The 24038-nt window shown below is 39.5% G+C and overlaps 3 protein-coding genes across 8 annotated transcripts in view; 2 read left to right on the plus strand and 1 right to left on the minus strand.

Annotated features, from left to right (window-relative positions):
- Positions 1 to 2307: 2307 nt before the first annotated feature.
- mgrn1 (mahogunin ring finger 1) lies at positions 2308 to 8486 on the plus strand. Of its 2 annotated transcripts, XM_005809036.2 has the most exons (17): positions 2308 to 2646; positions 3271 to 3389; positions 3494 to 3582; positions 3653 to 3799; positions 4027 to 4144; positions 4246 to 4312; positions 4408 to 4451; positions 4534 to 4581; positions 4767 to 4835; positions 4921 to 5080; positions 5167 to 5276; positions 5357 to 5571; positions 5741 to 5852; positions 5930 to 5975; positions 6062 to 6166; positions 6567 to 6612; positions 6847 to 6939. In XM_005809036.2, exons 1-16 carry the CDS (start codon positions 2559 to 2561, stop codon positions 6605 to 6607), a joined length of 1578 nt encoding a protein of 525 aa, XP_005809093.1. In that variant the 5' UTR covers positions 2308 to 2558; the 3' UTR covers positions 6608 to 6612; positions 6847 to 6939. The 2 variants fall into 2 exon arrangements, with proteins under 2 accessions (XP_005809093.1, XP_005809092.1); XM_005809035.2 differs by lacking the exon at positions 6567 to 6612 and having other exon boundaries at positions 6847 to 8486.
- A 3280-nt stretch (positions 8487 to 11766) lies between these two features.
- LOC102226079 (serotonin N-acetyltransferase-like) lies at positions 11767 to 13267 on the plus strand. Its single transcript, XM_005809037.3, has 3 exons — positions 11767 to 12043; positions 12275 to 12429; positions 12525 to 13267. Exons 1-3 carry the CDS (start codon positions 11836 to 11838, stop codon positions 12828 to 12830), a joined length of 669 nt encoding a protein of 222 aa, XP_005809094.2. The 5' UTR covers positions 11767 to 11835; the 3' UTR covers positions 12831 to 13267.
- Positions 13268 to 13375: 108 nt separating this feature from the next.
- rhbdf1 (rhomboid 5 homolog 1) overlaps positions 13376 to 24038 on the minus strand; it is a 31947-nt gene continuing 21284 nt past the window's right edge. For 3 of the 5 annotated variants that reach the window (XM_023348823.1, XM_023348821.1, XM_023348822.1), the window contains exons 2-19: positions 23853 to 23997; positions 23585 to 23724; positions 22928 to 23035; positions 21635 to 21848; positions 20426 to 20632; positions 19813 to 19935; positions 19533 to 19696; positions 18591 to 18842; positions 18379 to 18490; positions 18217 to 18291; positions 17952 to 18113; positions 17768 to 17871; positions 17603 to 17666; positions 16479 to 16573; positions 16328 to 16403; positions 16139 to 16239; positions 14261 to 14414; positions 13376 to 14189 (exon numbers count right to left, since the gene is read on the minus strand). In XM_023348823.1, coding sequence (XP_023204591.1) covers positions 13770 to 14189; positions 14261 to 14414; positions 16139 to 16239; positions 16328 to 16403; positions 16479 to 16573; positions 17603 to 17666; positions 17768 to 17871; positions 17952 to 18113; positions 18217 to 18291; positions 18379 to 18490; positions 18591 to 18842; positions 19533 to 19696; positions 19813 to 19935; positions 20426 to 20632; positions 21635 to 21848; positions 22928 to 23035; positions 23585 to 23724; positions 23853 to 23969 — 2688 coding nt within the window. In that variant the 5' untranslated portion in view covers positions 23970 to 23997 and the 3' untranslated portion in view covers positions 13376 to 13769. The remainder of the gene's footprint in view (positions 14190 to 14260; positions 14415 to 16138; positions 16240 to 16327; positions 16404 to 16478; positions 16574 to 17602; positions 17667 to 17767; positions 17872 to 17951; positions 18114 to 18216; positions 18292 to 18378; positions 18491 to 18590; positions 18843 to 19532; positions 19697 to 19812; positions 19936 to 20425; positions 20633 to 21634; positions 21849 to 22927; positions 23036 to 23584; positions 23725 to 23852; positions 23998 to 24038) is intronic. The other 2 variants (XM_023348824.1, XM_005809038.2) reach the window with 2 other exon arrangements.

The raw sequence follows: 24038 nt of genomic DNA on the forward strand, positions 1-24038 counted from the left end.
TTTCCTTTCTATTGTAAATCGAATACGTAAAACATAAGCTTTAATACAAATAATTAAAATGGCAAGAAGCGACATTAACAGTGTTTGCCAGAAGATTCTAGGCAGTGAGACCAGCGTTAGAGCCCTCTAGTGGTAATCCATGAGAAGCGCAATATCAAATCAGCTATTGCAAATCTAAATAAATAAATAATCTTGAAACAGAACCATTGTGCAAAAAAGATCTACCTGTTTTAAAACTAAATTGGAAAAATATGTGTTTAGTGTGTTTAGTGTCAGATATTTATTATAGTCATATTAATTAATTAAGCATAGGAAATTTTACTTTTTAGCTATTTTGAGCAAAACAAATTGTGTTTAAGTTATTTTGATATCTGTAAAAGGGTTTGTCTGAATCCTGTGCTGTTTACTTATTTTTATCTTCTACCTGGGGAACTACAATATTATGTATTTATTTAATATGTATCAGGTATTTGTAGAGTCATTTTAAATATAAAATTTTTTACTTTCACCTTTATGTTTAACTACATTTAAACGTATATTTTAAGACCGATTCCCATGTGCTTCAGATTTTTTTTTTTTGTCCCTTAATTTATTATCCAACAGAAAAATGTTGCAAAATGAATAAGATAATCTCATCTTTGGAAATGACTATATTCAACAGCTCTTCTTCTGGGTCGTCGTTAAGTGAAATGTGCATTTTGAGTTTTAAAATATCATATGTGTTTGTTATTTGGCTTTTGATGGTTACATTTACAGATTTACCTGCGGAAAATTGATGGAAAGGGAGCTTTTTATTCAGAAATCGTCCTATTTTGTCTGAAACTTGTGTTTGTATTGAACCAACAATCAGAATGCTTCTGTTACATGACAGTTTACGACTCTCATGTAATGGGTTTTAAATGTTTTCCATGTGTTGCTTTTCTTCTCTGAAAACACACCAGCAACACCTGTTGTTTTATGCAACCACTGCACATTATCAGTTCAGCTTCACTGCTATTTTAAGTTGATTTTTTTTTTCTAAACACATTAGAGAAAATTGAAAAGTGGAGGAAAATTCTGTTTTTATTTTGCAATTTTACAACTTTCTTTAAGTAAATGGTTCATAGTTACGTAAGGGACTTGAAAGATAATAAATATGGTTGAAACTAGATGATTTTTTTCGACAGAAAAGTAAATCTGACTGGTGGTTCCACTGAAGGCTGAGCGTCTCTGTTTCTGTAGAGATCACAGTTGAAGTTGGTAATGATCTGAACAGTTCTGGATTCTGACCAGTAAATACATTTTATTTAGTTCATAAACATCAAAATGACAAGAGGCTCATGGTTTGCATTTAAATTAAATCCAAGCTGAACATTTAATTAAGATCTGTTGACTTATATTAGCAAAAATTAATCAAAGATAAAGAAAATGTTATTTTACTAAACTTTATTGTTCATTCCATGTCATTCCATGGTAAGCTTTGAAAATATAAAAAGCAAATTTATCCCTCGCATAGTTTTAGGTTTTCTCTAATTTTTTCTAAAACTGTATTAGTTCTTAGAAAAATTTACATTTGAAAACTTAAAAAAAAAGTAAATAATCTTCAGTCCTACATTATAAAAAATAAATGTAAAATATATTAGGGATAGATTAGGAATAAAATATATAGTGCTATGAACATGAGTTTTATTAGAGGTTTAGATTTGTAGTGTTTCTTTGCAGTTGGGCAGGTTTTACAGGTGTACAGTGTCTGTATTTGTAGATGTCTGTGTTTTATTTCATTTCAATAAAAACCTCTTTCACCCGTCTGATACCCTTTCATTCTTACAAACACCTCTGTATTTAAAATACACTGCTCAAAAAAATAAAGGGAACACTTAAACAGGTGTTTAACACTTAAAGTGTTCCCTTTATTTTTTTGAGCAGTATATTTTTAAAAGGTAGGCTATTGTCATAAAAGGATTTGGGCAAACATCTGCGACAGCTTTTCATTTTAAATGGATAGGATATTCTTATGAAGGAAGTGATATTTTTGTGGTTTTGTCGTGTATATAAATTGTTCCAGCGCTGTGCTAAGCGGAACTCCTAAACTTCCACTTCGGTCTCGTCACTCAAAGATCGCTATACAATGATAATACTTAACATTAACACAATCCGCTATAGTTTTCGGTTCGTAAACACGAAGGTAGAACTTTTAGACGCGTAGCGCCAACAGATGGACATCTATCCGTGCTACGGTAGGAAAATCTGAAGAGGTAGCAAAAATAGTCAGAACACCGGCTGGTTCCCTGTAACAAAGCGAACGCTCTCTCTTCCCGAACTAGCTGCCAGACAGCCAATCAGATCGAGTACCTACTACGTCGTTACGTCGGTGGCAACAACAACAGCTCGCCCTTAGCTTTTTTTCATTTTCTCAACTCCGTCACCAACAAAACATATCGTGAGAAATGCCGAATTGACGACAGCTTTTCCTTTTGGTGGAGGTTTTATTCGTCTGGACACCTGTCTTGGCTCGAGTCATAGCTAATCCGAGCTTCCGTCGTGCCGTTAGCTAGCAGCTAACCGTAGCTAAGAGGAAGATGGGGTCCATCCTGAGTCGTAGGATTGCTGGTGTTGAAGACATCGATATCCAGGCAAATTCGGCCTATCGATTTCCCCCGAAATCTGGTAATTGATTTGCAGTTTCTCATTAGTAAACACGACTTTTTTCTTTTTGGTAAAGAAACTCTGGGAAAATGGATAGGTTTTCTGATCCTTCGGTTTCGTAGCGTCTTTTACACGGTTGATTCTCAGCTATATACATACATAACGACAGTTTTTTTTAAATATTGGACGTGCCATCCTGGAAACAAGTTAATGTTTTCTGACACGATATCACGTGTTGAAAGTAAATGACCTAGGTGTGTTACGGTAAAACCACCTATCCTACAGTGAAGCCGTCAGATCACGTTGTAATGATTATATTTATTGCTATATGTGTCATTACGTGACCTAAAACAATTAAGCAAATGAAAATGATCATGTTAAAACTAAGGGGACTCAGTATTTTGATGTTAAATTTAACAAACTTTTTAAAATTGTATAACATTTTTATTTTCTCTGTTAAATTATAAGGTGCTGTTTTAAATAAATGTTTTGTGTACAGGTGCGAAAAAGTTAAATATTGTCCTCTTTACTGTACCTCCACCTGTGCAGTATCAGAATTTATGAGCCTCTTTATCCTGTTAAGAACAATGCTTTCTTGTCATATTGGCAGTAATTTAGTTATTAGTTTTTCTCTTTCTTCTCCAGGGAATTACTTCGCCAGCCATTTCTTCATGGGAGGAGAGAAATTTGATACTCCACATCCAGAGGGCTACCTCTTTGGGGAAAACATGGACCTGAATTTTCTTGGAAATAGGCCAGTGCAGGTAAAATCTCACATTTGTTTAAATCTGATTTCAGGATTGTGTCTTTATAAGACTTTAGTAGTTGTCATTCGATTCAAACGTTCATTTTGGGGTTATTTTTCTAGTTTCCATATGTGACACCTGCACCCCATGAACCAGTGAAAACCTTGAGGAGTCTGGTTAACATACGGAAGGACTCTCTGCGTTTAGTGAGGTAAGGATTATAAGAATCCCAACATGAGAACAGATTTTCTGTTAATGACCGTCAAACCACTCGTGTCTAGGTACAAAGACGACTCGGACACTTCGGTGGAGGATGGCGGGAAACCCAAGGTCCAGTACGGCGTGGAGTTTACCTTTGATGCTGATGCCAGGGTCGCCATAACGCTCTACTGCCAGGCGTTTGAGGAGTTCTCCAATGGGATGGCTATGTAGGAATTACATCGTATAACTTTTAATTCACATGACATTGTCTAAAACTAACAGCAAGAACCTGAAAAAAATGTTTTGACTATTTATTTATGATGATGTCAAATTCTACGTAACATCATTTATACATTTATTCATAGGTGGATTTTTAAACACCCCCCACCCACTACAATGGGTGGGGGGTGTTTACTCTGGAAAGACATTTTATGAGGTGATGTTGTGTGTGCAGGTACAGCCCAAAAGATCCAACCATGGTCTCTGAGACAGTGCACTACAAGCGTGGGGTGAGCCAGCAGTTCTCCATGCCGTCCTTCAAAATAGATTTCAGCGAGTGGAAAGAGGAAGATGTAGGTTTGGAGTTTGCGACACGATCCCACTTCACATAAAGATGCTTTTTCTTTAATGTGTCAACTGCTTCAGTTAACGTGTGCAAAATGTTGTTTTGCAGCTAAACTTTGATTTGGACCGAGGAGTGTTTCCTATGGTAATCCAAGCTGTGGTCGATGAAGGAGATGGTGGGTCATCAAGGCTTTGTAAAGCTGATCTGTTCTGGTCTATCAACACCAAATGTTTTAGTTGCTAATTACGCCTTATTTGGTTATTTTTCTAGATTGTCTTGGACATGCTCATGTGCTTTTGGCAGCATTTGAAAGAGTAGGTGTAAAACCAAAAAACATACATATGAGAAAAGTGAATGGAGCTTTCATGTGAGCTAAAAGGTTTTTTTGTCTTACAGCATGTTGACGGCAGTTTCTCCGTCAAGCCTCTGAAGCAGAAGCAAATCGTACGTTTAACATTATTATTTTACATTAATAAGTTAGAATATGAGTGGAAAGCTAGTTTAAATTATTAAAAACCCAAAGCTCTGTTTCTCAGAAACTCAATTTTTGAGATGTTTAAGGCAGCGAATCCTTTGTGGCATGTCTCCGTAGCCAGAACCATCAGATTTCTTCTGCTTGTGTTGTCTAGGTGGACCGTGTCAGCTACCTCCTCCAGGAAATCTACGGGATTGAGAACAAAAACAACCAAGAGACCAAGGTATCCGTGGAAGCATTTTGTGTGCGGCAGTGATGGTGCTGAAAAACCTCTGCTTTGTTTGATTACTTTCTTTCTTTCCTCTCAGCCATCTGACGATGAGAACAGCGACAACAGCAATGAGTGTGTCGTCTGTCTGTCCGACCTGAGAGACACACTCATCCTGCCTTGCAGACACCTGTGTCTCTGCAACTCCTGCGCAGACACTCTGCGCTATCAGGCCAACAACTGTCCCATCTGCAGGCTGCGTAGGAGGCATTGCTTTCTAAACTAGATCAGTTTGTGCATTAATAATGCCCAATAATTTATAATAAGTGTTTTTACATTTACTCAGCCTTTAGAGCCTTGCTGCAGATAAGAGCTGTGAGGAAGAAACCTGGAGCTCTCTCTCCCGTGTCCTTCAGTCCTGTTCTGGCTCAAACTATGGACCATGATGAGCACTCAGTAGGTGTTATTTATTGTTTTTTTTATTTTTATTCTTTGACCAAGATCTCCCTCTTTAACCATCTGTAACCGTGTTGCAGAGCTCTGACTCGGTCCCGCCTGGTTTCGAACCCATCTCCCTGCTGGAGGCGCTGAACGGTCTGCGGTCGGTGTCTCCCCCCATCCCTTCTGCGCCGCTGTATGACGAAATCAACTTCTCCGGGAGTTTGGGAGGGGACAGCCGGCAGCTGAGCTCTCCGGAGCATTTAAGTGACGGAAATCTTCAGAAAGGAAAAGTCAGCAAGTCACCTGACAGGTAATACTGCTGCGTGAATGTCCTCAGGGACAGAACTTGGCCTGTGATCAAGACAGAAAATGGTTTTATGCTTTCACTCCTCAAAGGAAAGTGTAGTCACGCAACTAAAGTGTTTTTTTTAATTTTATTTCATTAGGCCTTGGTCTAATTATCATCATATTTCTTCCAGCACCCTGAGATCGCCATCCTCTCCCATCCAGGAGGAGGATGAAGAGAAACTGTCTGAGATGTCTGACGCACAGCCACACACACTACTCTCCAGCAGCCCCGCTCCCACAGATGTAATATGCCTCTTTTTTTATTATTATTTTAATTTTTATCTGTGCTTTACACCCACTCTTGTCTCCTTTTCTTCCAGGCTACAGCCACCGAGGATGTGGCGGAATCTCTTTCTCCAGACGACGGTTAGTTTTTTTCTTCTTCTTGTTTTTGCATTTGGCCGTCAGCAAAAAGAGACACTGTTGCATGTTTGACATTGTGTGTGATCCAGAGGACAGAATGCCGTCTGGAGGAGACATCCTGCAGGACTGCAGCAGTGAGCACTGCAGCTTGACCAAAGCAGAAAGCGACCCAGCGGGGGATCTGTCTTTGCCTGGTGAGAAGCCTTCTGTGGAGCAGGAAAATTTTTAATATTTTTTTTAATTAATTGGTTGAGAATGTTTTGTCGGAAAGACGCACAGAAACGAAAGTGATTTCATTTTTTAAAATGTTTTTAAAATATGCTTGACAAAAGCGTACTCTGATGGGACTTCTGAGAAAATCAGAGTGCCATCATTAAAACACCATCTCCTGCATCTTGCTCGCTTTTTACTCTATAAGGCTTTACCTTTTTTATTCTGGCTCCCCAGATCAGGATCTTAAACTAAACACTTTGAGGCTGTGTTCTCTATGTGCTTTGCATCTAACCTGTGTGCTCTCACCTCTGCATGTTTCCTAACACTCCTCTTCTATTTCCTACCATCCTACCTCTGTGTTCCTCCTCACCCCCTTTGCAGCTCTAGGTCCTGATTCCTGCTCCATTGGTATGGAGGAATAACTGCGGTATGTAGGCTTTCCTGTCTGCTATGCTTCTGGTTATACTGGGAGAGGGGACTCCACCTATTCCCACCAAATGTGGTTCTCTGTGATTACATTCACTGACGTCTATTGTAGCTAGAAAAATATGTCGGATTTGCTGCTGTAAGCATGTTTTAAATGCGGTGTTGTGCTTCGCTGCACCTTATGAAAGTCTAACAGGAGATTTTGCTTTTAACTTTTCCACGTCTTCCGTCGCAGGTTCGTCAGACTCGACAGAAAGTCTAAAAAGTCAGAGCACAAACTGCTCCAGCCAGCCTCTCCTGTGTCCCACAAGCAGCCTTCATATGGAAGATGAACATTTCAACTGACTCTGACTCGGCTCTGCCTCACTACAACAATCCTGTCCCTTTGTCACTTTCACACAAGGCCTCCAAAAAGCCCCCCCGCCCACCTCTGAGCTTCTGTTTTAATGATTGTTGATATGAGGCTTTAAAGAAAATGAGAGGATTACGAAGGACTGTTCATTCCATCGGCTCGAAGGAGAACACCGAGCTGAGGCGAAGTTGTTTTTGCTCTCATTTTCAATGACTGGTATATTTCAGTTTTCATCTTTGAAAAAAACATTTCATTAACATCTATAGTGTTCAGTTGTGTGTCTTGGACAGATTAGTGATTTTTGTAATGTAGATTCCAGAGATTTCCACTACCTGTCTTGGTGGTGCTTTCAAGCACAGTTAACTACAAGCTAACCATCCTAACACTAATTTGAGAAGAAGCTCTAAGTGCAGTTTGTATTAATCGTTTTGGAATGATCAGAAACACAGAACATTATTGATCCAAGATGATTTAATTTGTCGGGAAAGCTTTACTTTTTGTTTTTGTCTCCGTTTCTGATTGATTTTTTTGCACTCCAACAAAATAGTTCATCCATTACTTTTAGAGAAAGAATATGATGAAGTGTTTTTGGTTGTATTAGCATGTTGGTTTACTTTTCAGATAATGTGATACAATTAAGAATTATGTGTACTTCAAAATCTATTCTTGCTTATTATATATGTATAAAATATAATGTTTAAAGTACAAAAATAGATTCTGGTAAAATGCACATTTTTTTAAATAGCTACAGGCTAATTCAGACGTAGTTAAAGCCTCGAACAAACAGCCAATAGCAAGGCAAGCTTACCCGTCATTGATATGGCTGATAGCGGTAGAGTCTTTTTGTGGCAACCCAAGTGTTAGCTTATGATGTCGCTGCAAAACAAGGAGTCACGTGTTGGTGTGGCAGCAGCAGCTTTAGTTTCCTTGGTCCAGTACGTGTAGCATCATGCGTTTTAGATCTATGTGCCTTGAATTTATATGGCTGCCTGCTTCTTGCAACATTCTTACAAATGCTACAATATCCAACGGCTCCACTGCACAGAGGTTTTAGGGCGCTAATGTACAGAACCTTTAATTTCTCTTTCAAACTTCATGCAACAGGAAAAAAAAAGTTATTGTCATCAAGTAATCCTAAGTTGAATTGTTGATTTTCTTTGTGAAATCCAAGTATTAATTATGCATTTATTATAAGTACTTAGGTCTGAGTACTTTTGTGTATGTGTTACCAGAAGGAGCACATCTGAAATGTTTGCATTTTATTAATTGGGCTTGCATTTGCATGTGAATTAGTAGACGCTCTCACCTCGCGCTGCTTTTAACCGTTTCTTTTGTCTTTTATCCTCTTCTGTGCCATTTCAACTTGACACTGTGCCTTCCTGTTCTGACCACTGTTGCCCTGGTATCCAGGATAACCCCACAGTAGGTGGTGTTTGGCTCTATGTAAAATCCTGTACCCGTCTCTCTTTGTGTGTATAGCGGCATGTGTATAACAATAAATAAAAGATTCAATACCAAAACAAGGCAGATGTTTTCTGTGTCTCCACATCATTTCTATTTAAGATTACTTAAGTTGGTCACTTTAAACCTATAAACAAAGGGGAGTACCAAACATTCATACAGGCACAGCTTCCTCTGAATTTTATTCAGTGCAATTAAACTGCTTTCATGTGAATTATGGACTTCTATAAAGGTTCTTTGCTATTGTCAAAGAAGCTGTGTAAATGCAGCAAGATAAAGGTATGCAAGTCTTATGTTAAAAAATATTTTTATTTTAATTAAAGAGGGAAGGTAATGTTGGGGTACAAATAAAACTAAAACAAGTATATCAAATCAAAAATTCTGTGTACAAGCTAAGCTGCTAAGGTATCAAAAGCACAAACAATAGATGATGTAAAATGACTTATGAAAATTGCTTTAATAAGCTGTAAAAAATTTTTTTGATGAAGTGAGATTTTATGAATGATAAAATCTCACTTCACAAGATTCAGGCATCATAAGAAGAGGTGCATATCTTTATATGTGGTTACTAAAACAGGCTGGCCTCAATGCTGATATTACAATGTACTGTATGTACTGAACATATGCAATGCTATAGCCATAATATGCTGGTTTGAAGTGCTTCACATGTATTAATAAGTATGGAAAAAGAACATACAGATAATCCTGTTTTAATTAACAGACATTTGTCCCCTGATTCATTGGGTTAAAGTATACTCTGTGTCTGTCTGTCCATCCATCTGTCCCCTGATTCATTGGGTTAAAGTATACTCTGTGTGTTTGTCCATCCATCTGTTCATTACTCATCCTTCAAACCATCCTTTTTTGATCACACGTTTATTCATCCATTCTTCCAGCTTTTTCCTGACTCCGTTTTCTAAGTTTAAGCACTTTTGAAACATCTTCCATGAAATCATATGAAACTTTTGTATTATACTTTAAAAGGTATACAAACTACCTAAAAAAAGCTTTATAATATTTTGAAATAAAAAAATATGTAGTCTAACAATTGTTTTTATCCTTTCAATAAGATATTTTATTTGCAAATAAGTGTAAAGTTCAGATTGTTCAGTCACTTTGTGCTTTAAAGTGTTTAAAATCATCATGAACCTAAAAAGAGCATTGTGTTTGTATGATCATATGTACAGAAGGAAATTAGTTTCTGTTACACTCTGAGCTATGGAGACTTGGATGTTAAACTGCATATACAAAATCTGAGGTTAACCAGTCGATGTGTTTATAGTGCTGAAATCCAAAGAAGTTTTTTTTATTTTGCCTTCACAAAAGATTCAAACATACTTCAGCACCCTAAACACAGCAAGTTAATAGGCTATAGCTTAGTTTCCACAAGACAAAAGAACAGAGGTTATCCTGAAACATCAACATTATTGTTTTGAACTTAGAGTGAGTTCAGGAGCTGCTTTACAATTTTAGGTTGTCAATCGTATGTACGGGTCTGAGGTTCACCTCAGGCTGGTAAAAACAAGTGTCTTCCCATTTAATTAGCCCTTGGTAAATCTCTTCAAAGCATGAAATCAATCCAACAGCAATCCACACAAATCTCCCACCTCTTTGTCTACCAGCAAATTAGCCCACATGCCCTTAATCTCTAGAAACGTGTGTATCCAAACACTCAGCAGTGTCACGTTCCCCTAATGCCCACTCTGAAATACACAAATGATGTAGCATATTCTGTGTTCAAATAATTATAGTCCAACATCACCTGACCAAATTTGTCACTGTTTTTAGCAGAAATAATATTATTAATTTCAAATGAATGTAGTAAATAAATAGAAAACCTTGTGACCCTGCATGACACATATTTCGAGGATGTACATAATTGACTCATTAATTGATAAACACATGTTGAAAACAAGCAACATAATCTGTGATTTCACCATTTCTGTAAGAAAACAGACATTAAATAAGCATCAATATTTTAAAGGTGAAGCCGAGAAATGTTCATCGTAGTTATAATGATTTTCTTTCTATGAAAAAATAAATGTTATAGGTCAGGAAATCAGCATTCGTAGAATAACAAGCTGATTAGACAACAAAAACAAAGAAATGCAGAAAGTCAGTCCATTTGAAATCAGTTAAAATGCCTTCAGATGGAAACTGTTTGATTAGATCAGAGAACAGCCAAAATGGTAAAAACACAGCCAATGATCAGTTCCTGGATGATCAACAAAGGGCCAGTTACCTGGAAACACAGACAGTCACAGAGCAAATTTGGCAGAGTTAAAAGGCCCCAATGTGAAGCCAAGCTTTCAGCAGACAGTCACAACAAAGTCCCACTGCTGAAAAACGTATGTGGTGAGGAGGTTACAATGTTCCAAAGAACATTTCCTAAATGGAAGTGGCGCAACACTTTAGGGACTGATGAAAGCAAAATTGATCTTTCTGCGTCAAGTAAGTTGGACCAAGGATCCCCAAACACCTGATTCAAGCCACAATACACCTCAGAATACTTCAGGAAATCATCCTCAAACAAAAAGGAAATGCCCATGAAATAGGTGTTTTACCAAAAAAATGACCACAAGCCCTCCAAAAAGCGAGGGACATCTTGGTTTTAGCTTCAACAAGATTAGCGTTGTGGAACAACCAGCCCAATCCCTGGACCTTAATCCTAAAGAGAAGCGAGCGTTGACACAAAAAAGCCTGTTTCAACACAAACATCCTGGGCTGAAACACCTGTTCATAGCTGCCAGAAGTTAGATGACTTCTGCAACATTTTCCAGTTTATACAACTAAGTTTAAGAAAATATAGACGTTCCTGTTTTCCTGTGCTAAAAAATTTGATAAACATTTTGATGCATCTCCCCTGTTCAGTGGCATGTTAAGGAGAAAAAGCAATTTTGAGATTTTCAAGATTCAATCACTGCTTATCACTACTGCATATTAAAAATATCAACATACTGTTCATTTAATATAATGTAATAATCCCAATCAGGGTTTCCCAGTTGTAAATGTTTAAAAATTATTATCCACTTACAATAAATTCTAGAAACACTCCAGATAAAGCAGTTCCTTTTAAACACATGTAGAAGATTAACAGTTTATTGCTTTAACTATTCCAGCATCTAGTTTTAGCTTTTTAATCCAGATCCAAGGTATCAAGCATATGTCTGATTTAGAATCCGGGGATTTATTAGAGACTGGAGGCACGTGCAGAGGCAGCTCCCCTTCTTTGAGACGACTACTTTGCATTATCAGATCAGACTCAAAGAAGAAGAGGAAGAGGAGGAGCGGACGGCAGAGGAGGCACAAAGGTCAGCATCTTGCTCAGAGAAGTTAGGCGATTACAGACGCAGGTGTGGGACAGACCGAGATCAGACATTTGGCCATCGTTTAAACTATATTAGGAAATTAATGATAGTACATAATTGTGAAGCTGCTCTTCACGAGGGTAACATGACAAAGCAGGTGAGCGGTTCGCCTTTCCTGAAGCCCTTCTTCCTGAAGACACCCGTCAGAGTGGTCACCCCTCGGCAGCAGAGACGACACACGCTCCCCGCCAGCGAGTTCAGAAATCTCACCCCACAGGATGCAATCAGCGTGTTCGAAATAGAAAAAGAAGGTAAGTCTGTGCTTTCAATATTCGTAAACAGAATGCTTGCAAATATGGCCAAAAAAGGTAATTTTTTAGATTATGTATTTGTAAAACATGCTGGAATTTTCTAATTTCAACACTGTGGGGAAAAACTAGATGTGTGTCAGCAGATTAAACATGAGAGAACGTCATATTTTCTATCCTTTCATCTTAATTGCCTCCTTGATGATAGTAATCAGTGTCTGAAATGCCTCGCAGCATTTGTGTCCGTCTCTGGCGAGTGCCCACTCACGCTGGACGAGGTGCTTAATTTTCTGGGTCAGTGCCCCGAGCTGTCTCTGGGTTGGTTTGAGGAGGGACAGTTGGTAGCCTTCATCATTGGCTCCGGCTGGCACAAGGAAAGGCTTTCACAGGTATTAAAAAAAAACAACAAAAAAAAACATTTCTATACAAAAAATATTTATTTTTGCAACTCATCAATGATGGAAATCTAATCTTTCTAATCCAGGAGGCCATGACCCAACACGTTCCAGACACGCCTACAGTGCACATCCACGTGCTGTCGGTGCACCGCCACTGTCGACAGCAAGGCAAGGGATCCATCCTGCTGTGGCGCTACCTGCAGTACCTGCGGTGTATGCCGGGCCTCCGCAGAGCGTTGCTCATCTGCGAGGACTTCCTGGTGCCCTTCTACCTAAAGGCCGGCTTCAAGGAGAAAGGGCCCTCAGAAATCTCCGTGTCCAGCATGCAGTTCCAGGAGATGGAGTACATGCTGAACGGGCAGGTGTATGCACGACGGAACAGCGGCTGCTAGTCGGCTGCGTTCACTGGACTCAATGTAACTAACCCCGTGCACTATTGGACTGGACTCCACACCTAACCCAACGAGAAAGGATTGAGGTTTGCGTGGACAGAGTGGACTGACAGTGGATTCAGATGGCAAATTGTTGCTTTTTACCGACAAACATCATGTTCTTCGTCATGAGTAGCACATCAGCTTTTATCTCAATTTATCACACTGTAGTTTGTGGCGAGTGAGGAGGCCTTTGTTAGAAACACACCTAAAAACTGATTAAATTACAACACAATCTTTAGCAACGTTGTGTTTCATTGTTTGATTTTAATAAACTACACAACATCCAGCAGGCGTTAAGAAAAAGTAGCACACATTTTTTATTAATTAAGAGTCATTTTTTGTCTTTTTTCTTTTTACCATTTCAGTTACATGAGGATAGATGGGCGGCTAAAACGCCGCCATGTTCAAAACAATAATCACTTCTCGAGAAGCAATAAACAAAAGGAAACATTCGAGTGCTCAGCATAATGTAACAAAAAATATGGCAGTAGTTGGTACATTTATCAACAAGGCACCAAAGGTATATATATTTTTTGTCCCTGCTTCTGGTTCTGAGGTTGCCTGAATAATTGTGGCGAATGTTGAATATGATCCTTCAGCCTGTACCAGCGCCTTGGCTTCTCCAATTACTTCCTCTCAAGTAAAGGGAAACCAGGTGCTTTGATGGGTTTTTGAAGTGCCTTAGCTTTGTTTCACTGGACAATAAAAGCACTGACAATGATTGTGAATGGGAACGTAAAGGAAATCCATATGATGAAGAGTATAGGTATTCATAATGACAGAGTAAAAGAACACAACAATAATCTTTTAGTTCACAGAGAAAGAGGAAATGTTCCCCTCCCTCTCGATCAGTCCACAACGATTGACCTGATGCCTTCATGCTTCGTTGCTCGCACTTCAATGAAGGTGGGCGTTGAGGTCGTACTTCTCGCAGAATTTGTCCGTGAAGGGGATGCAGGTGATCAGTTCGCACCAGTCGCACTTGATGGGGTAGACGTAGAAGAGCACCACGAGGCCCGAAAACAGACCGACAAACACCAGCAGGAAGACGATGATCTGGCAGCGTTTGCGGTACAGGTCCATGCGGCCAAAGCTGATGTAGGGCAGGAAGGCGAAGGACAGGAAGAAGCCGGAGATGAAGCCACAGATGTGGGCGAAGTTGTCGATCCAGGGCAGTAGCCCGAAGGCAAAGAGGAAGAGCACCACGCACAGCAGCTTGATGAAGGCCCTCCACGGCTGAGCCAGGATCTGCCAGCTCTGGAAGAGCTCCACAAACAGGCAGGCCAGGATCCCAAACTGAGAGCCAGCGGGACCCACCTGAGACAAGGCGAGAGAAGAATTAGAAAACACAAGATGAACAACAAACTACAAACTAGAAGCTTTGCTACCTCTGCTCTATAGGGTAAGAAGATAGCCGAGGCCAGGTTCCCGGTGATCCCACTGAGGATGTAAATGATTGAGATGCGCAGCCAGCCAGCCAGTTTCTCCAGGTCTCTCAGGATGGTCATCTGGAAAGCCACCGACACCATGCAATGGAGGATTCTGGGAGGATAGACGCAGACAAAAGTAAAGCGCGTGAGGGATGGAAATTCCACAAAGCCGCACGTGTTGAGAAGATAATCCTTTAGCGCTAGAAGAAGCGCTGCTGCAAAAATCACTCTCCATCTCAGGGAAGCTTAATGAGTTCACGCAGCGAGGCCACTTTGTTAATTATCCAGGAGAGAAATAACAGAAGATGCAAAGCTTCTTAACTGTGGGTTGTCTGTAAGTGGGAGGTCTTTGCTCTGCCTGACTGACAGCTTTAGACTGCAGCTAGCACGATAATGCCAAAACAGAATACTATTGCGAGCGAGCAGTTGGATCAAACCACATATTTTTGGCATATGGCAAACAGATGGAGTGTAACATATAAACAGAGGAATCTCAACAACAGCCGTTTTAGTTCACAACAAGTTTCCTTCCCTTATGTTATTCCCTTCAGTTCAGAAACCAGATCTATTATACTGAAAGATTATTTATTTAGGGTTCTTCTAGCACAAGTATTCATATGGTTTGAACTTCGCCAAATGTCACATTTCAACCACAAACTGTAATGACTTTTATTGGAAATTTTACTGTCAACTGATTTTCTTTCCAATTCACAGCCGAGCACTACTTGGTACTGGTCTGTCACTTAGTCGAAAGCTGTTCTGGGAAGGCCTCAGAGGTTCGTTAGATAACAACAGTGAATAAACGGCATCGTGAAGACTGAGGAAAAAAGCTCAGGGGATCCGAAAACATGCCAGTCATCACCCGTACATTAAAAAAATATGGCAGAGTGGCAAAAAGTAAACTATTGTTTTAGTAAAAAACACAATAAGAAGTTATGTTTGGAAGAAGTCGTTCGGTTCAAATAAGACCAAAATCTAACTTTATGCAAAAAGGAAACCTAGCATCAAACCTGGCATGATGGCGGCAGTATTATGCTGCAGGAATGCTTTTACTCAGCAGGGACACATGATACTTGATTAAGCTAAATGCAGAAAAATTCTGGAAGAAAATCAGTTAGAGCTTTTGTTTTTCGTAAAACATTTTGAAAACCATCACAATTACGTCATGCTTTGTGTGGATCAACCATAAAAATTCAGTTAATACATTTAAATAGTTTACAGTTATAACATGTAAAAAAATTCGTGGAGTATGGGTGATTATACAAGCAACTGTATGGAAGAAACTAGTAGATCCACTAATAATCTCTCCTGCCTTTTGATATGGCTATGCCTTGTTTATGCTCCACCTAAGGAAAGAGACAGAGTCAATTTCCTCGTGCAGAATATGAAATCAGATTATCATCTTTTAATAAAATTCCTCCTCACCACATGTGTGAACAAATGTTATACAACAGGTAGACGCAGATATTCTGTTGTGATTTTAATTTAACTAAACTGCGACGGCTTGCGCCTGAGTTGAGCTCCTTGAACACATTACGTGCATTAATATCCTTCATATGGGTGCAAACTATTTTAATTTGTTTTTGTCTTTAATACACTGCCAAAGCAACACTTTCACTTTAACAAAGATAGGAAAGACATTCTATTATATTCTGCACATTTTACAATTATTTTAATCTTTGATACCCCACTGCTTTGATCAAACATTAAGAAAAACAACATAAAAGCTTGAAATGTGCTTTTACACAGTCCAGTTAAATCCATTCCCAGGTAATGTTTCACGCCAGGAAAATCCCGGAATATTTTTGAAAGATTGCGCCAACATGTGTGACTCACCCAGCATGCAGGAAAAGAGAAAGCCAGAGCCTATAAAACTGATCTGGAATCTCTGGGTTGAGGAAAGGCAACAATCCACAGACATCATCCATGCAGTGCACCTGAAAAAAGGATAGCATGTTCAATAGTATCCCCCAGTGATTAATAAAAAACATGGATTTGAAACATGTGATGTGCACAGCTGCTTACTTGCGAGCAAAGAGTAGCCTCCTCGTGGAAGTAGCCCTTCATGAAGTCACAATATTCCCTGGATGTGATTTCACACCTTGAAGCAAAACCGCAGCGGTCAGTAAGTGAAAAAGTTTCTCTGGTTTGTGTTATTGGTCCGAATGTTTCTCACCTCCCTTTGGTTCCGATGCAGCAGGGTCGGCCTGTGATGGTGCAGTCTATGTGAGGCAGGTTGGTATGGTTCCCTGTGTTGTACCTGGTACAAATCTAACAAAAACAGAACAGAACAACCACTGAGAAATGAGTTGGGTTATTCCAAACTGGACATCTAGTTAAAAATATTTGTTTGATTAGATCTGGTTAAAGATTTAATGGTTTTTCCCTTTCCACTGAATGCATCAAAATGAAAAATTGTTACTTTTATTTTGGTTTGTATACATCTCAAACAATGTGTCCTTTAATGAACTTTGTTTTGAGTTGAACAAAAAGGAGAAAAAGGTTAGGGAGTTTTATTGAAGCAAATTCTTGTAATAATTTCATTTTCTTTTGGATTTGAATCTATGAGACTGCAGCACATTTTGTCAAAATATACTTATTACCTTGAGGGTAATAAGAGAAATATTTTTTTTTAAAGCTGTTTAATTGGATGGTCAGAAATAATGTCTCCAATTAATTTGGACAATTTATTTATTTATTTTTTGCAGGATTTCAAATACTTGATTTTTTTCCCCCATTAGTAACATAGCCTCAAATGAATAAAGACAATATTAAGATACAAATAATTAATATTTAATTAATGACAAGCCCGGATTTTATCATGGGCTTACCGGGGCTGCAGCCCGGGGCCCCGGCACTTCAGGGGCCCCGAAAGATGCGTTGTATTTTTGTGAATGAATAAGGTTAGAATGCCTTAATTTTATCACTGGCTAAGAGGAATTGGCGGTATTGTTGAAAAAATGTCTGATTTGTTCTGGCAAAACTGGACAAATATATATATATATATATATATATATATATATATATATATATATATATATATATATATATATATATATATATATATATATATATATATATATATATAGATAGATAGATATAGATAGATATATATATAACTGTATAACGATGATTAAGTAGGGCGCACACCTTGGCTCAAGCCCAGGGGCCCACGCCCTCCTAAGTCCGGCCCTGATTAATGATTTGTTTTTACTGTGAATTAAGTGCCACTTGAAAAAGTGAAGGTTTATTGTAATAAGGATCAAAATCACATTGGGATGGAGGCTTCAAATTACTCACAGGCCACTTTGTTATGTCATCGGGCCATTCATGTGGAGACACCGAGGCCGGCTCCAGACATATCCTGCAGCCAAAGAGAAATCGTATACAACAGATGCATAAAATGCTTCATCTACTATAAGCACACGATGTCGCTATGAAACAAGGGCTCGTCGAGTTTCCTACCCGGGATCCTGATGACACACTGAGCCATACTGCCTGTCTTTACCATTGAACTGTGGAGTGCTGAATATTGGATTCGGCCACTTCACCCACTCAGCTAGAGTACTCTGCACAGACGCAAACACAGGATCAGAACAATCCACAGTGTTTCTTAGCAGACAGGTAGGTTTAATGGTTTTAAACGGACCGAGCATTCCTCCTCTGAAGTCTGAACACAGCCAGAGCGATCATTCCGAACGCAGCACGCGGAGTTGCGTTCAACAGCTTTCTTTTCCCTGATAAGATTGTGCACCTGCTCATCTTGTCGCATGCATGGAGAATATTTGGCCCCTAAATGGATCAGGGATTCCTAAACGTGGATCACATGAAGATAAAAAATAAAACATCCAACACCTGCATGCAGAAATGTGTCAGTTTAACAAAAACATTAGGAAGAAGGAAGGGTTACTTACAGAACCAGGCCCGATCCAGAAGTTCTCCTGCTGTACAAACTTGACATTTTCATAGACTCCTTTGTTTCTTAAAACCTAAATCAAAATTAAACAGAACAGGATCAGCATTGGGGTGAAACTGTGTGAGTAAAAATGCTTATTGAGGTCATGAGCAGGACTCACAGAATCAACAGTTTCATGCTGAGAGAAGCCCACTGGTGCAATACCATATATACATACAGCCAATATAGTGATGAGTAAATGAACAAAGGTGATCCAGTATGTGAAAAAAGGCCTGAAAGAGAGACAAAGCATGTGTAAAGACAGGATGGAGTTTATCCAAAACCGTCACCCACTGAGGGAAGCAGCAAAAAGGTGGGACGGAGGCGCTGCACCTGTGGTCGTCCATATCCTCGATCTGTCTCTTCACGTAGCTGTCAATGCGTTTGCGGTAAGTGCGGTTTGTCAGCTTTCCCACCATGCCCAGCCCATAAGGCCTCTTTTCACGAGCAAAAAGCTTCTTGACCGGCACGACGATGCGCTGTCCACGCCGCTGTCCGTGAACGCTCACCACCTCCTGACGCAAGGGCACCTTTGGTGGTCCTGGGGTTCCTTCTTTGGCTTTACGCCATCCTCTTTCCAGAGGCCTGGAGGAGAAGAAATTAGATTATTAAAAAACAGCAAGTGGTATGGGATTAGGGATTAATACAATTAAAGCCTTTATCTGCTTCCTATTCATTGGCAGTTAATTAAAATAACCTATTAAACTACCTTATTAAAACACAATCTATATACAGTTTAAAATAGCAGTTTGTCTAAAAAAAAGGAATGAAGTTGAAAATCTTTATAACATTTTTTACATCCATATACTTGAATGCACTTGGAGCACATTCTGTTATAAAGACAAACCATGAATAAATATTTATCTAATGGGTTATTACTTTTCAGAAAGTAATAAACAATATTAGGCATAACTCAACATCAGTCAGTTCTTCAGTGTTTTCACTTCTTCAGTTTTTAATCAAAGTACTTCTGCCAGTTCTTCTGAACAGTTTTTACAGTGACCTATTTTGTCCAGATTTTCACGGTGACGCATTTTAATCAGAACTGCTATTATTTTGAATGTTTCAATTACTCAAAATGAGCAGCATGCGTGTCAGCACATAGCAAGTGATGTCTTTAAGCTGTTATTTTGAACACAGCTGTATTTCATGTTATATGTATTTTTGTTAAGATTGCGGTTCCAACTAGTTCTTAATGAAAACCCCTTGGAGTCAGATCGTTTTTACACAAAATTAATCGCTAAAACTGACTATACTAATGACATCTACACTCACAGCATGAGGTGACTTCTCTCAAGCTCAGTCTTATCCAAGGCACTGCCTGTCAGCTCCATTTCATCCTTCTTGGTGCCGGGCTCTGCCTCTTTGATGGCCATCTCAGATGGAGACTCAAAGACCTCATCTGCATATGTGGACAACTCTTCGTGCATCAGGATGTCCTAAAAACAAACGTTGAGGTGAAAAGCGGCATAGAATTTTAGAAGAAATTATATTTTTAGAATTAGATCTACAGTATATTCAGTGCTGGAGAGAAATTAATTCAAATTATGCTCACTCTAGCAAAGAAGGAGGTGTCCAGTTCATCAGGAAAGTCGACCACGTCTTCCTCCATGAAACTGGCGGGAGTGAAGCTTCGCCTTTGCGCCCGTTTTAGAGTGCTCTCTCTTAACGAACGCCCCTACAAAGATTAAGACACAAAGTTCAACATGCATATTTAGGGGTGCACTGATTTATCGGTGCCGATTTCCTTAATTTTGGGAGATCAGTGATTGGCCAAGTTTTACATGTGAAGCCGATCTTATCCACCGATGTTATCAACCTCGGCAAAGGTATAAAAATCAACCACTGTGCTTTTCTTTTCTCCCGTGAGAGAGGTTTGACTGACAAACCAGCCGACCAGGTCATGTCTGCACATTTACAGTTAACAATAGTCACCCCATTTATGCCAATTCAGCAACTTTCTTGCTATATTTAGCAACATTTCAGACAAAAAAATTGTATAGGCCTAAATCAAAATCGGTAAGTTAGGTCTTTTAAAGAATCGGTAATCGGTGATCGGCCAGAAAACTGCAATGGGTGCACCCCTATGTATTTGCAACAAAATCAATACAATAAAGAAAAGCTGAATTTAGTGGTTAAATTTCATCCTGCTCTGTTTGCTCTTTCACCTTGACCAGTGCAGCTGCGGCCCTGAAGCTCATCTTGGCCACCGATTCCCTCTTGCGCCTCCGAGGTAGCCGGTTGAGACCCGAGCGGGAGCTGGTGAAGGAGCAAAGTGACGTGGCTCCGGGGGTGATCGGGGTTGGAGGCACGCTGTAGCCATCAACCTCCTCCACCATTCGAAAGGCTCTTCCACGTGCCAATGGGTCCACGATCTGCAAAACCAACCAAAGTTTTGGTTATGGAATATAAAAAAAAAGGAGTCTACTCAGTCACATGTTTTTTTTTTGTTTGTTTGTTTTTGTAGAAAACAATCGTAAAAAGAAAGAGGTATGATTCAAAATATTAAATTTATCAGTTAAAAAAAAAAACGTGGGTTCTTTTTCCAGATGAGACAGATGAAAAAAAGAAATGGAGACAAACAAATACTTCAAACAAAATGTGCAGGAATGACCAAAAAATAGAAATTATTTAATTACTTTTCAAGCTGCATTCTTTGAAGAAAGCAGCTTGAATTCGTTGAGGACTTTATTAATAAAAAAGCAACATATTCTTCAACCTGGTCCGAATGTAATTTTGTTTCCTGCATTGTTTTTACCACCATGAGTTTTTTGTCAATACATGATTAGGATTTAATACTCTGCTGATCCAGTCAGGAATGTGTTATTATCCACATTTTTGTTTTAAATTGTTACATTATATCAAATGGCAGCTCTCTTGTTGGGTCCATATTTTATGTTAAACAGCTTGGAAAGTTTTGCAAGTGCAGTTTCATTTAAATTTAAACAGTGTTGTGCACGTATTAGTTTTAAAAATGCTAATGATTGAGTGGTTCCAGAATATTCTTCTCTAAAATAGATGGTTTTTATTGAGATATGTTTTACAAAGTCCGAAAGTTTATGTGAATAAAATAGTTTTGTGAATTTTTACCACTCTTAGCTGGTTGAAAATCATCTAAGAGTGGTGATTACGTTCAATAAATTGCAGCTGTCAAATATCAAAAAACATGAACTAACAAAAACCTTCGAGTTATAAATTGTAGAAAAGGTAAGAATTGAAAATGAGAATTTTCTGTTGCAATTTGTTGTACATATGAGCAATTTTGACAGATTAAAAACAAAACAGAAAATTGTCATGTTGAAGTACAGAATTGCTAAAGCTGTCCTCCACTTTTCATTTAATTAATGAAGCAGGTTTTAGAAAAAGCCAAAAAACACCTTTTGCATTCCATGCTGCGAGGACGGCACGTAGAGGGGAGGTGGGGTCTCAGTGCTGGTCAAGGAGATGTTGTCCTGGCTCGGCAGGTCCATCTCCCGGATCACCTGCGGTTTTAGCTTCCCATAGCGGAGGCTGCAGTGCCGAAGACTTTTCCTCTGCCATTTCTGTGTGGCGTCGCCGTCTTTACTAACTCCAAACCAGTCTGCTGTTCCCCTAACCCCAGAAAGCAGAAGCTTTTCAGGTGAGATCTTCAAACTCACGTCAGAGACATTCAGAGCAAATTACTGATGATCCTCGTAGGAGGCTCGCACATGTGGAAGTGAGTCAGGACAGCATGCAACACCCTAGGAAAATAACACTTCCCAGAGTGTAGACAAGGTGCACTGGATAGTACAAGTAGTGGGCAGAGTAAAGGGAACAAGTCTAGGCATGTTGCTTGTACAGTTACACACACTCTCTCACCCCCGCGCATATGGATAACAAAAAAGTGATTAAATACTGACACACCTATGCTTAAATGCCACCAATCCAATTAGAGTTTACCACTAATATCGGAGTGCATTTTTCCATTATGGACATTCACACATTAAAATTAGACACACACATTCAGTCTGTTGCTGCAGAGGCCTAATAAGCACCAGAACAAACAAAGTTACAGCTCCCCGAGGCCAGGAAGTGGAAGTTAAAACATTCTTCAAAGGAAAGCAGGGCAGAGCTAGCCATCCCTCTTCAATGATTACAAGCTGCACAGTAAATGTTACGTCACTCAAGCTTTTATCTATTGTTTAACCCTCAGTTCTAGGAGAACAACAGTCGAAAAGCGCCTTTTCTTCGCGAATGATAAGACTTGGCAACAAAAACGTCTTATCTAACAGAGAAACTCTGAAGGGCCCATTACGAGTTGGCACCTCAATTATCAGGCTCTGGTTCATCAACAACCATCATTACAAAGCTAAAACAGAGTGGATTCTTCTGAAGCATATCTGTAGGGAAATCAGGGACCATTCCAACTACTGGCACGAGTCATTACTGTGGCTCCTGGAAGAGGAAGAGGAACAGCTTTTGGTTTCACTGTGTGACTCATTCAAAAAACAAAAAAAAATCTGACTAAGAGGGAGCTCTGACTGACTGAAAGAAAAACAATTCCATCTTGTGATGTGGATTTTCTACAAAGAGGGCATGCAACATGTCATGACTTTAAAAAAAAAAGAAATAGTCCGCCTTCTCATTTACCCATCGTCAGCACACAGATTCATCCTAGTGAAGCCTGCGTGAGGCCGTTCTCGTCGTACCTGAGCAGAGTTCTGGAGAGAGAGTGGTGTTTCCTGACGCTGTGGCGTGCAGCCCGCTGCCCCTTAACGGGGACAGTGTTAATCCGCTCAAAGTGCACTCTCCTGCTGCTGTGACCAGCCAGGACAGGGCGGGAAGGTGACAGCAAGACGGCAGGAGGGGACAGAGGAAAGGTGGAGAGAAGATAAAAGTGACACAGGAAAAAAACAAACAAACAAACAAATGCACCTTGGGAGTGCTATAGCCCATCTTCATGCAAAGAGAGCAAAGCAAGAAGTGCGGTCAAGATGTTTATTGCTTAGGTTTGCAGTATTAGTGAGATATTATAAGTCAGATTGCATTAAGATGTTAATCACCAAGTGTTTGGAAAATTAGAAAAAAGAGAAAGTAGAAACACTGCAAAAGTTATGAAAATTTGCTGTATTACAAGTCTACAGGACGAAAGGGAAATAATACCTCTACTGTATCTTATAATAAATATTTGCTCATAAATATTGCATTTGATAATGATATAAAGCAAAAACATACTCTGGAGTCTAATGCTCTGCACGACATCCATGCAAAATTTTGTAATATTAAGGCAAAGATATTGTTTTTTGTATTCATACCAATGAGGTATGACAAAATATATCTAGATCCATCTTATCGCCTTCTCCTACCTCTTTATGGTCTGAGTAATGGATGACTGGCGTTGTAATACTGGCCGCCGGGTGTCAAAGATGTCGCGCGGCGGAGACTGGAGGTGAGAAGTCTCCACCGGCATGCTGATACTGCGAAGGAACCCCTGCCGCCTCACCGGCTACACAAGGAAAAGATACATCATAGAAATGCGAACACAAATCATGCCGTACAGCAAATGACAAGTGTGATAAATACTGAGAGAGGCATTTAGCGACTGGAAGAGAGAGAGACAGAGAGAGGGAGCACCTGAACAAAAGTCGGAGGCTCGTCTAGTGACATCTGAGCCGTGGGAATGTCCAGTCGGAGCCAGGGAGGTTTCTTCCTTTGCAGGCTGCTGGTGCTTTCCCGCCGTGGTTCAGCCATGCTTGCTATCCCGCTCCAGACCTGCCAGCTATTGGGATTAAAAAAAAAAAAAAGACGGATGGAAAGGTG

This window comes from Xiphophorus maculatus, chromosome 16 (genome assembly GCF_002775205.1).
Source record: "Xiphophorus maculatus strain JP 163 A chromosome 16, X_maculatus-5.0-male, whole genome shotgun sequence".
Taxonomy (NCBI): Eukaryota; Metazoa; Chordata; class Actinopteri; order Cyprinodontiformes; family Poeciliidae; genus Xiphophorus; species Xiphophorus maculatus.